Raw genomic sequence first — 13,592 nt, 5'->3', positions numbered from 1 at the left:
GACTTAGCCACGCTGTATATTTGGTGCCACTCAAAACCTAACAAGAAAAAAAGTAAATACATGCTTTTGAAGTCTTACCTAACTGACTTTGACTCATAGAGGTAAGAAAACATTGGGCTGATGATGGCAGTGAGGCGTTTTTCCACAAGGTCATGCAAACACTCCTGCCACTCTCACCTAGTATATAGTGGGGTAGTAGGAGTAGTATGCATTCTGGTTTCTCAGGAAAGGGAATTCCAGTTAATGGTAAAAACAGAGAAGGGACCTTACGAAAGTGAAAATGTGGTGTGAGAAATGTTTTATTTGTTAAAACCAGTGTTAATTGATGGTAACTTTGTTCATTTGTGTAACAGTTATTCTTGATCCGTTATTTCCATAATTAAACCATTAGAAGTGATTGCATAGCAATAGACAGACTGTTCACCATATCTAGGTGAAACTTTAATCGATCTGTAATTGCTTTGAACTTTAAAGAGCTTTTTTTCATTTAATGAATGAGGCCCCATGAACGTGCAGCATGTCAGGAAATGAATGACTTGCGTAAATGGTAATAAATAAAAGCTGATGTGCAACAAAAAAAGGAGTATAGCGGATGTAAAAAGGGGACATCTGATTGGGAGAAAGGTGGATAACCGGAAATAAAAATTGCAGAGGGCTTCTGCAAGTATCCCAAAATATCTGCTGAAGTGACTTTGTGGATGTATTTTAAATAGTACACATCTTTCTGGAAACGCTGTGGTTCATGTTTATTGTATACTCGATTAACCTGGCCATGTACATCTTTATTCTTTAGAACCACGAGGACAAAGAGTGGAAGTTTGCCCGGGCAAAGCTTTGGCTTAGCTACTTCGATGACAAATGCACAATGCCGCCTCCTTTCAACATCATCCCTTCCCCTAAGACGATCTGTTACCTCTTTAACAGCATCAGTAAATGGATCTGCTCGCATACAACAACCGGCAAGGTTAAACGCCAGAATAGCCTAAAGGTAAGGAATGTCCCGAGAAGCAGTAATTGCACAACCGACCACAGGAAAAGCTCTGTGCTGTGTAGCCGCGATTATATTTATAATGTAAATAGAGGTGGTTTTCCAAGAGCACACAGCAGACAAACAGTGTCTACATTGCAGTGGTGTGCCTTCTTTCAGAGCGTGTTTAGATATCCAATTCTATTTTGGACCAGCAGTCAAAGGTTTTTTTATTTACTTCTCTGAGACGGGGAGAATATAGCAAAACCGTTGTAAGGACTCCAAACAGAAAATGTTTATCACGTCATCTAGACCTATTTATGAAAAGATCCTACTAAAACTTAGTTTTGCTATGTACATATACATGTTTTTCTTGTCCCTAATAAAGAATGAAACGATCTTGTTTTACACTATTTTCATCCTTAATGTTCGGTCTGCTGCAGTGAATGTTTTCAATAATGTGTGTCCTTCAGTTATGAAGGGTACCTTGACACAGGAGTTAATTTTCGTTTGGGGCGTTATGTAAATGAAAGGCGTAAAAAAGTGTTGGGTAAGGCTTTTACGCCATTCGTTCACGTCACGCCCCATTTTCCTTCATTTGTATGGCGGAAATGAGGGGCGGATCGTAACTTGCGATTTTGACACCCCGTTCATTTCGGCCATACAAATACTACTGCAAATGTGCCGGCATGGATTTTCATGCCGGCGCAAATGCTGTGGTTTCTTATGGCGTCTGCCAGCTTTTTACACTAGCAAAAAGCAGGCGCACTTCATACATAGGATTTCATTGCAAACGCTGCCTGCCATGCATACAGTGCATGGGGGAGTGCAAAGGGGAGGCAAGTGTGTACACTGCCTTTCTACCATACCCTTTTGCACTCCGCCGTGCAAAGGAAGAAAACGAGGCAGGCTTTTTATGGGGAATTCGAAAATGTGCCCCATAATTTCTGTAATTAGGTTGGCTCCACAGAGTTAAAAGCCTTATGACTATTAATGTGGGTAAATATAAGAAACATGTTATTGAAGCTACGATTTAAACACACCTCCTTAATGCATCTCCTTAATGCATTGTTCTTGGTATAGAAATGCTGTTATGCTTTAATGCTGGTGTGGACCAACCAAATAAGTCATAGTTTGTTTCAGAGGCTATGGTGACACTGTTTTTCTGTGAACATATACCACAAAATCTTTGCGTTGTAAAAACTGGCCGTTCAAATGCACTTATGCATAATCTTAATACCATGACTAGGAATATGTTCTACAAATATTCAACATTTAATCTTGCTGTTCGCATGTAGATGTATACCAACTATAAATTGCTACGGTTCATCCTGTATTATGATGTGTAGAAGCACAGTAGAAAATCTTTGTAGATTACAAATACATATCATTAAATCAAAGATGGCTTAAAGTTATAAACAGATGTTCCCAGATACCTTCCCAGTGGGCAAGTGTTCACTTGAATAAAGTTCACACCCATAGTTGGTCCAAATTCGCTCCCCATTCTAGAGGAATGTATTTCATGAATATCAGTTATGGAATATCCTGGCTACCATTGGAGGTAATTTCTTGAAGAGAGGTCTGGCTTGTGTCGAGGGGTCAGAAAAGTGAGGTGAACCACTTTGTGAAGTTTTCTCAACAAATGCCCATTTTATTATATAAGAAGGTTGGATGAACGCCTCACTATCCCTACCCTGACAAGGATTTCCCTGCTTAAAATAAACTAAAAGAAACAGTCAACCACTATAACAAAGAATATCCGTCCCTCACACTTATATATACATCAAATAAATAAGGAAATGCATGGCCGTTCAAAACCTTAATGATTGAATTCATAATGTAACCACAGTCTCTCTTCATAACCTGGGCAAAATCCCCTTTCCCAGGTTTAAACGTGATTCTGCTTCATAGTTCAAACAAAGAAGACAAGGAAATCCTGGTTTGTAACAAAGTTCCCAATACAGTTCGATGCAACTTCAACTTGTCAACAGAAAGTTCCAACACAGAAGATATCTGGCTTCTTCTTTAAACAAATTCTCAGTTCCTGAATTGCAACAATGATTATCTATGTCAGGATGATTTGCCACTCCGAAAACTCAAAGAAATACAACTTCTCCGTAACAGTCTTGCACGGCTCTTTCTTTAACACCACATCAACATAATGTCTCTGTCAGGACCACCTTGTAGCACTTCTTCAACTTCCCCCGGCCTACTTCCTTGCTAGGCCTACAATCTCCAAAGGTTTTCCATCTAGGTATACTCCTGTGCACGAACAGCGTCACAACAAGTGCTTTTATGGTTAAGATCAACTGAAAAGAGGTTCACAACAGCTTCATAGCATTCAACAAATTGCAGCTTCAAAACTCTCAACCACTTTTCAGGGAAAACAAGATTCCCTTTGGTGCGCTTTAATACTCTACTGCAAAGAAGAGCGAGAGTCAGAGGCGGCCGTGTTAGGCGTGCGGCTTGACGCTCGTTTCCTGCTTAGGGTTCTTTCCTCTAATGACTGGTTGCAACTGAGCAGAGAGCAGAGTCTATCACGCTTGGCGTCTCCTGCATCCTTCAACTTTTCGCAATTTTTGCTAAGGTCTGCCGTATTCTTAAGCTTAATTCTTTCGGCACTCCAGTACCGTCTCCACCGTGGTCACATTGCAACGTCCTCCGACAGAAGGGAATTTGGCGCTCCTGTTGTTAAACTCACTTCTTGACTGAATGCGGCAGCTACACTCCCGGTGTACCACCTGACCTTGGCAGTGTTAAAGGTAACCAATTTCTTCAATGGTCGGTTTGAATCCGGAGTTTGTCGCCCTAGAGTCTCAGATAACACTTCTTTTGAAAGATTATGTATGTTGGTAGTGTTTCTATCCCGGGGCCGGGCATGATCAGTCCCCTTCGTGATATCTCAAGGAGGGAAGAGTCCATGCCGCGTACCTCATTTATTACTCCACGACGGAGAGATAAAGTGCTATCTGAAGTTTTGGCACAAAGCGCCAAAAGGAGACGGAACCTGTTGCTAGAGCAACTCTCCCTCACTAAAATGCTGCATGTCAACACAGATTTCCAGATTGCGTCTAAAAAGTATGAGAATGGGATACACACTCCTATGTATTCCAATGTCTCCATGCCCCAAACTAACTAACCTCTATGATCAAGGAGAGGTCAATGGGTCTTTCTCACCAAATAAGAAACACGAGAGTGCTGAAAGTCACATCTTGATGGAAGCTCACTCGGGGGGACTCCAACATTATTTTAATGCAGTCCTGATAGGGGACATCCCAGGAAGAAGTACGGACACAGGGGCTGTTGACCCCAAGTCATCAGCGGCCTGGTGTTTGTTTAAGGAACAAATAATGTTGGATATCGCGGCATGCTCCACTATGGAAGATTTGCAGAGACTGATGTTGTATATTGGTACTAACAAACACCTATCGTTCCATCAGCAGATGCCTTTACAGTTACAGCCTTTACCCGAACCAGTAGGAACCGAAAAACTGTTACAAACCTCCTGCCTTCAGCACAGGGTCCACCAAGGCTGCCAAACAGACAATATTACGTCTTCCACCTCAGGCTCGTCCCTGCAGGTTGAGTCGGTAGAGAACACTGTTCCCTTGGTTATTGAACCCCCACGGTTGGGTTATGTATTACATGCTCCCATCTCCAACCAGATATGCTCTAAACAATCAATAGGGTTGAGTTCTAAACGGGTGTCTTTTCTCAGTCTGCACTCAATGAATCAATTAATGCCTAATATTGAGAACTCAGACATTAAATTGTTCGTCCTGGATCAAAGGAACTTTATAATAACTAATGTTGGGAAAGTGGAGAGGAAAGAATCCAGAGACTCACTGAGAAATAAAGTACTTGCTACGGCAAAGAAATGGGCCAGGAGTGGTTGGAACACTGGACCTAAAGATTGTCAGTAGGATTGATATTAGTAACTGGCGCTCACAGCAATCTTGTGACTGTGTACTAGTGGGCTGTGGTTCTAGTAACCTCCCTTCATATTTAAGACTATGCAAATGCTTACCTAGGGGCTGTTCGAATTGCAAGTTGATCCTTTTGGTTGTCTTTCCACTGTTTTAGCTTTAGTCTCATTGTCTTGATCAATTGGTTCTATCTGCTTAACATACCTGTATAGTTCTAGTCTTAATGGCCCCTATTTAATAGCATTTGTGCTGTTGCAACCTAGTTTTTCTTTCTTACTTTTCCTTTATTTTTTTATGTTTTCATGTTAAGTTTTCTGTTGTATTTTTTTGTACGTGCCATCCTGCCTAAGGGTCCATTGTGCGCTGAATCAATAAAAAAAAAGATGCTCCTCTCCCTCTCTCTCCAGAAGGGCAGCCTTTTTGCCACTCTTGTTTCCCCACTTCACAAGTAACCAAAGACTGATAGGGATAGGGTCTCTTCCTGCTCATCCCTCGGTTTTGGCAATGTGTGTTGCTTCCAACTTTTGGCATATGTTGGACACAGTATGGGTAACCCATTCCAGACCTTGCATTAGCCCCCTTTTGTTGTTGGTAATATTTGCTAGGTTGTATTGGCCATGGTCTTAGTCTATCGTGTCCTGGGCAATGCTTGCAAGGATTAACTCTCAACAAAGTCACCCCTCTGGTTTCTGGGTTGTTCACAAATGTACACTTTTAATGTTAGTCATTTCGCTTTGTTAGACTAAGGTTTTGCTGCTGTTCCCTAGTTCAGTATTCAAAGTAAACTGGGGAATCACTTTCAATCACAAGCAAGGGCTGCTTCTGCTGCATTGCAATTGCTCAATATTTAAAAGTAACTTGGGAATCCATTTCACTTACAAGCGAGTGCTGCTTCTGCTGCTCTGCACTAGTCTGGTATTCAAAACCATTCTCTGCACTTTTATGTGAGTGTTTTTCACTCGCTGCATGCCTGCTTTTATACACGAGCGGGAATGGAGCGCCCTCGGGTCACTGACAGCTTGTGAACTCGCAGGGTAAGACGTGTGCCTCCATTCCCCTCGCCGCTCACAGTACTTCTTCTGCTGTGATTCTTTGCGTCCCAGCAAACTGCTTCTGGTCATTCACCTTCGTCCACGCCACTTCTTGCTCCAGAGGCTCTCTGGTGCACGCCAGCCACCGAAGACAGCCTGCTGAAAGCTTCCCGCTGCGCATCCTCTGCAGGCTTGGTCACAAGGGGGTAAGCTTTCCTCCTACACGCTTCCCGCTGCGAAACCTCTGCACTTCAGATTTCTGGGGACACAGACCATGTCATGACCGGCAGCAGATATCTGCCATAGAGCGGTCTCGGTGTCTTCTCTCTCCGTCAACTTCTGCCTGGGCTGCCAGCACGCGTCACGCTGCTTCTGCTTCTTACTGCTGCTCTTCACCAACAACGCCTTCTCAATGGCCTACACCTGTGGGGGCCTTTTAAGCCTCTCTGTCTCCCTCAGGTGTGGGTCATTTGCATTAATGAGTTGACTACTCCTGCAAAATGGTACCTTTTCAGCCCTCTTCTTCGTCCCAGTACTTAGTGGAGTATGGGGCTTGAAGTCCCTAATGGAAAAATTAGGTTTTCTTATTTGTTTTACAATAAGCCATGTAAAGAGTGGGGATTCTGGAAAAGTTGAACAAGGGGATTTCCCATTCCTCCTGACCTGTTTGCCTCCTCATGTGATCCTAACGCAGAACACCACCCCAAGGGTCGGCATCAGAAAGCATCTGCCTTTCCCTGGTCAAATGAAACGGGAACCCAGACCATAGTTTCTGGTGGAATCATTGCTTATTCATCACACTTGTCAGTGAGGGGGTGCAGGTAAGGCTGCTCTGCTACTGCTCGCAATTAAGCACTAACAAAACAAAGAATTTCTAAAGCATTTAATTGACTGCCACCTAAAATCTAAAGAGTTGGCTTGGCATTTGCTGGTTTATTTAGCTTTGTCATCTGTGAAATTATGGTCTGCTTGTTAATTTCTGCAAATCGGATTATGGTATTCTCAAGCTACAATTTTACTTTTAGGTCCCCAACAGCCTTCATTTCTACCTATGGCATGAATATCCCTTGTGTAGGAAGGAGACCAGAGTGCTTTGCCCAGGCAACCAGGGAAACAATGCAAATATGTTGCCCCAACCAATGCTGAGGCCCTGCCCTTACATAATATAATCCAACATAGCTTCCTCTTCTGCTCCTTTTCTGTACTCTGAGGAGCTGGATGTTTGATATGTTGCTTCTGGGCTCAAGATGCATACATTTGTTTATTTTTATAAATTGCCATTGGGGGCCTGTGTTTGCACAGTGGCAACGCCCCTACTGTCTGTTTATTTGCTGGTTCAATCTCTTTTTATGCAAAATTCCTTTGCTACCAGTAGGAGCTTTCTCTGGTGTCCGATCTACCATTTGTGACTCCTTTTCACTTAGGACCTTAAAGACTACTTTCTTTTTTGGTAAAACATGTCCAGGAGCTTCACTTACACTGAGTTTAGGAACTTTGATTCAAAGAAGTAACAGGTAAGCAAAATCCTCTTTTTCAGACCCGCGTTTTGGCCATCTTGTCTTTTAGGGCAACCTTTTGCTGGGGTAGGAATGGGTTTGTAGAATTGCCATTTAGACTGGATTATTGAAGCCCTTTCTGATGTCTTGAATACAGTACAATGCTAATGCCAGGATTAGCCCCAAGTTGCCCTTGAGGTCTTAAAGTTTGAAGTCTGATCATGGTCTAACACAATGCTTTGTCCTCAGGTGCCAGATTTGTAAAACACTTGGTTTGGTGGCAGAGTGACCTAATCGTCTTCATGGCTTCCATTCCATCTGCAAACCTATGAAATACTCATCCTGCGACTTCCCATGAAGTATGGAACAGTCATTACTCTAGACCCTACCTTTGGTGCCAAGATGTATGGTAGAGAGCATTCAGTACCGCAGTGAAATGTTAGTTCTTGGGCTGCTAACCTAAGGGAGTCTGATAGGCCAACCAAGACAGTCTCAGAGGGCGAGGCGGCGTGAGGACCAAGTTGGAAAGGCTTCCTCTAGTCCTCAAATAGTCTAGAATTGTTTCACACCTCCTTTACAGCAGACCCTTCCATTGAAAGGTAGACCCTTTTCCTGCAATCCAAGTTCCTGTCTTAGAAGTCTTGATATGTAATGTGTTATTTGACATTTATATAGTGCTCTATATATCATTGGTATGACCTCAAAGCGCTGGTAGGTTGAACGCCTTTGGGGACCGTAGTGCAGGTTAGTTGAGAGAGTAAGGTGTCATAGGGTGCTTGGCTAGATCAATTATGTGGGCAGCCGATGCAATTGCCTAATGGTAGCTGCAGCCTAGCATTAGGTGTGTTGGTATTTGATATCAGTTGAATGTGTGCAGTCTAGAGGATGGACACCAAGACTGGGTTCTGGCTGCGTTAGGCCGGAGTAGGACGCTTATGTGTGCAGCTAGGCTGGTTTTCGTGGCATGTATCTGCGTTGTATTAGAATGATGAGGTGTTAATTGATTAATGTTGTATGTTATGTTACTTGGCATTTATATAGCGCCTTATGTATCATTGGTATGATCTCAAAACGCTGGTAGGTTGTACGCCCTCGGGAACCGTAGTTCCGGTCAGTAGAGAGAGAGAGTCATAAGGTGCGTGGGTGCACCGGATATGTGTGCAGCCGGTGTGGCAGGTGCATGATAGCTGCTTCTTAGCGGTAGGGAGATGGTCCTGTGCGTGAGGGTGTGGGGCACGAGGGGGCTGAGAGGAATTAGTGAGTCATTAAACCAGAATTCGAAGGAATTGATGGTTAAGGGTCTATCACAGGGCAGCGTAGCAGGAGGACGGAGAAGCAGGGCTTCAGCTAGGTCGGGGAGGACCTTGACTTTGTTCCAGCATTTGAGATCGGGGGTAGGGACCTGGGGAGCTGTAGAAGGAGGGGCAGATGTATGGATGGAGAAAGGGATGGCAAAGTGGTCAGTCCTGATGAGCGGTTTGGGACAGGATATATAAGCCAGGTCATGGGAGCTGAAAATTGCGTCAAGGGTGTGCCCACCTGAGTGGGTTGGACCTGTGGTATGTCTGGAGAGGTTGAGCGCATCAAAACTGTCAACCAGCGGAGGAGGCATGGGGTTTTTGGGCATATCAAACCAGATATTGAAATTCCCAGGAGGGTAAGAGAAGGGTGATTTACCTGAATGGTAGCAATTGAGTCACAGAGATTGTTGGCTAAATGTCTGTTGTATCCAGCGGGTCTGTAGATTAGTTGTGTGGTGTGGGTGAAGGTTGATAGTAGCGAGAGTTTTACCAGAAGGGATTCACAGGAGGTATTGGATGTCTGGGATTCGACGAGTGGGACAGAAAAACGTGGTTTGAAGAGGATTGCCACTCTGCCACCTCTCGAGGGTCAATTGTGGGCGATAATAAGCAAGTAGCCAGGGGGAACGCTTTGTGTGCTACTTGGGCAAAGTCGTCGGAGAACCAGGTTTCGGTGATAAAAATGAAGTCAGGATTTCAGAGGATAGGAGATCAAAGATGCTGTCTATTTTTTGCTACGGAGTGGCCATTGAAAAGGATGCATGCGACTTTTTGAGGGGAGGTGTTTTTTGTGATGCACGTCGCCGGGGGAGCTTGGCGGAGATGGGTGCCCGATGGGGTGGTGGAAGGGGAAGGATCCTTCAGGTTGGTTGAGACCAGTTGTGGTTGGGTTGGGGGGGGGCTGGATGCCATTGGACTTTGAATGTCGGGTGAGAGGGTTACGTCGATTGGGTGGGAAGAGTAGGCGGGCGGAGGTAGGAATGTGAGAGACGAGTGGTGGGTCAGTGTGGGTTGGGAGGGTGGAGAGTGGATCATTTGAGGTATGGGGGTATAGGCGGGTAGTTTTTGGATTCAGTCTGGCCTGTGCAGGGAGTTTAGAAGTACTGGGTGAGAAGTCAAGAGCAAGGGGGTGGAAACTGGGACAGGGGAGTGTCTGAGGGTAGTGGAGGGAGAGGATGGAAGGGTGGGCTGAAGCAGAAGTGGTGAGGTGTGGAGGGTCAAGGGAGAGGACCAGTTACATTTCCGGTATTTTGTGGGTTTTGGTGCCATAGGAGTGTAGGAGAGGGTGGGAAGGTCAGAGGGGGGGGGGGAGAAGAGAGTACCGTTCTAGCAGGGGTGAGACGGTCTACTTTCAGAGAAGGGGAGAGATGTGAAGGGGGGGGATCTGTTGGCGGGTGTCGAGTAGCTATTAAGGGGGAGAGAGAGGGGTGGCATGGGAGGAAGGTTGAGGGTGTAGGGGGTTCCTCAATGGGCTAAGGGGGAGGGAGAGGGCGGCATGGGTGGGGAGTTCCCCAGAGGGCTAGGGGGAAGGGAGAGGACGGTATGGGAGGTAGGTTGAGAGGGTGGGGAGTTCCTCAATGGGCACAAGGATGGTGTGGTAGTGGAGGTAGATTTGCGATGTTTGAAGCACAAGAGAGCTCCTTTGGCTTGTGAATTCGATAATGGGTGTGGTGTATGGGCGGGCGGTATCAGGTGGTTCTGAATAGATGCCAGCGGGAAAGTGGATATTGATGTGTTTGGGAGGGATGAGGAGTGAGGCATGAGCGTTTGTGGAGGCAGGTGTTTGGCGTGCAAGCTTGCTCCTCTGATCTTAGAGTTGGACGGGGGATGATGGTAGTTGAGTAGGCAGGCGTCATCTGGGTGCATTGTTGTAGGGGGGAGTTGTGGTTTGCAACTGGATGGCAACAGAGTGGGGGTCATGAAGTTGGGTGCAAGAGTGCGGGTTATGCAACGCAAGGGGTGAGTTATGGGGGTGGTTATGGTGGGAGGAGGCCAGGGAGCGAGACGGGTTGGAGAGGAGGTCTGTGTTGATCTTGGATCTCCATCCCGGGGGGGGAAGTTAAGGGCAGCACCTAGTGATTGATGTACTTGTAACAGTAGATGCAGTGGCCTTAGATGTAGAACCTGCATCTAGATTCTGGACACCAGGACAGTGGGAGAGGGGCAAAGAGGGGCAACAGTTGAAATTTAAGTCTAGTTGCAGTAGCAGCACCTAGACTTGGGACACCAGGAAAGGCTGAGAAAGGGCCTAAAACCTGGGGAATTCTAGAGTGGCGGTCTATAGATGGGGCTTAATGCAGAATTACCAAATGTTTCTAGGCTTGCGACACAGGTCTAAAAAAACACAGTTCTCCTAGAGGACGACGCAGGCCAGTCTTCGCAGTACTATCACAAGGTTGGATTTCTAGGTGTGAGTCAGTGTACCATTAACGGTTTCTAACTGTGCGGCACAGGCAAATAAATCACAGCACTATCTCAGTCGGCACTTTCTAGATGTGAGTCAATGTAACAAGAGAAATTCTAAGTGAGCAGCACCGGCAGGTAAACACAGTAATATCTCAGTGGGCACTTTCCAGATGTGAGTCAATGGGCCGCATTACAACTCTGGCGGTAGCCGTGCCCTTATTAAGGGCACGACTGCCGCCGGAGTTGCATTCTTTCCGGCACCCGCGAATGGGCAAGAACCGGGTCATGCTGAGTTTGGCGGACCCGGTAATTGCCCATTCGCGGGTGCCGGTATGGCCGGCTTCCCGATCCCCATTCTGCCCCATCGGGCAGAATGGAGGTCGGGAGCATGGTTGCACCGTCAATAACGGTGCTGGTGCAATCAGGAGTTCTGCTTGCGGGTGCCAGTGTGCACGTCAGGTCAGACCAGGCGTGCAGTCTGGCACCCGCGAGCAGAACTCGTAATGTGGCGGAGAGGTCAAAACGGCGCCGGTTGCACTACCGGCGCCGTTGTTGCCTTTCTGCCACATTCATAATGAGGCCCAATGTAGCAAGAGCAGTTTCTAAGTGTGCGGCACAGGGACATAAATCACAGTATTATCTCAGTGGGCACTTTCTAGATGTGAGTCAATCTAACAAGAGCAATTGTAGGTGTGCGGTGCAGGCAAGTAAATCACAAGTAATATCTCGGTGGGCACCCTCTAGATGTGAATCAATGTAACAAGAGTGGTTTAGGAGTGAACGACGCAGGCGAATAAATCACAATAATATCTCAGTGGGTACTTTCTAGATGTGAATCAATCCCACAAGAACAATTTCTGGTGTGTGGCACAGTTAAATAAATCACAGTAATGTCTGAGTGGGCAGTTTCTAGATGTGAATCAAGCTAACTAGAGCAGATGTGATTCAAGTTAATCTGAACAGCTCCCTAAGGTGCGACGCAGGCTACAATTCACAGTGCTAGGCTGATTGGTAGGGGTTCCAGGGTAGAGTGATTCTCCAGCATGGGGTCTGGCATGAATTCACATGCTCATGAATATTCCCCGTCGTCAGGCTGGGAATCCTTGGTAAAGAAAAAATCAGTATCAGTTTCGTTTCTGATCTGTTTTTCTTAGTAGTAACCAATCACTGATCTCTGGGTCATACTGCCCCCAGCCAATGACTGCCCTCTCCCTAAGCCCTGCCTCCGGCAGGCATCCTCAGATTTTTACCGCACGCTCAAGTGTTGGGAGTCCTCATGCTTAGCTCTCGAGTTTTTTGCTGCATTTTCACGCTTTTTCAGGAGATTTTCTCATTTTTTCGGTTTAATCAAGCCTCAAGCTCCACCGTTTCTACTTCTGACAACGGGGACTGTTTCGGAATTCTTCTACGCCCCTCAAGGGTGAAGTTTTCATCGAGTTTTACACTTCTTGGAGGATTCCGGAAGATCTACGGCCTACCTCAACGGACATGGCCAAGGACAAGGGAAGCTCGACGCCCGGATCCAAGCTGTTCAGGTGCTGCCTTGGATGCGGATTGCAAAACGTTTTCAAGGAGGACAAGCATTTGCGATGTCTCTACTGCCTTCATGAGGACAAGACTCACGTGGAGAAGGACTGTGCGTCTGCAAGAACCTTTCGGAACGGACCAAACAAGATCGTCGTTCCCGCCTCGCCGCCTGGCTGGAGAAGGGCACAGCAGGTGAGAAGGCGAAGAAAAAGTCTGAGCGGGCTTCTAAGTCCTGTGAGGGCGCCCCGGCGATGGGGGCCCAACAGAAGGCCAAGCACTGCGAGTCCGCGGGCACCGGGAGCGCCGAAAGGTCGGGCTCTTCAGCTGCCAGGCAGGGCACTACTTCCCCGGCACGTTCGACCACGAGCCAGCGCTCTGGTTCGGGGAAGAGGAAGTCCGAGAACCTGGGTAAGCCGCTGGAGTGGACCCGGTCGATTCCGAAGGGGGAGCGAGGCACTGACCCTCCCCCCAAGGCGAAGGCCCAGGACGCACCTAAGGTGGTGAGGGCTTTGAACCAGCCGGCAAAGGCCTCTATCGAAGTGGTTGCTGCGACCCTGGCGAAGCCGGCTGAGACTAGGCCAGTGGAAACGGCCTCTGGGCCCAGAGTATCCCTGCCACCGCGGAGGGAATCCTCTTTCCAGCCCATCGTTAAGACCCCCGTGAAGTCCCCGGCGGGAAAAGGGGGGGCGGTGGCCATTACAGACTCAGAATCAGCCTCTGAGGAGGAGCTGGTGGAAACCGAGAAGGGCCTCAACGAGAGGTCCATAGGCCTCAACGAGAGGTCCATAGGCCTCAACGAGAGGTTAATCGGCCTCAACGAGAGGTTCGAGAAGGTTCAATCCTGAGGGCGGTGCCTGCTGACATGATCGAAGATAGCGACGATGGCGACGAAGAGGGCCCAGTGGAGCGGCCATCCCGTCCGTCGCAGCCATTACCTG

The 13,592-nt window shown here is 46.9% G+C and overlaps 1 protein-coding gene across 2 annotated transcripts in view; it reads left to right on the top strand.

The window, feature by feature from the left end:
• TRPC1 (transient receptor potential cation channel subfamily C member 1) overlaps positions 1-13,592 on the top strand; it is a 489,142-nt gene that overhangs the window by 452,219 nt on the left and 23,331 nt on the right. For both annotated transcript variants that reach the window (XM_069618262.1, XM_069618263.1), the window contains one exon: positions 794-988. In XM_069618262.1, coding sequence (XP_069474363.1) covers positions 794-988 — 195 coding nt within the window. The remainder of the gene's footprint in view (positions 1-793; positions 989-13,592) is intronic.

The sequence above is a fragment of the Ambystoma mexicanum genome, chromosome 10 (assembly GCF_040938575.1).
Source record: "Ambystoma mexicanum isolate Mex_15411 chromosome 10, UKY_AmexF1_1, whole genome shotgun sequence".
NCBI classification, from domain to species: Eukaryota; Metazoa; Chordata; class Amphibia; order Caudata; family Ambystomatidae; genus Ambystoma; species Ambystoma mexicanum.
The sequence above is the reverse complement of the archived record's forward strand: the minus strand, read 5'-3'. Positions and strand labels throughout refer to the sequence as shown.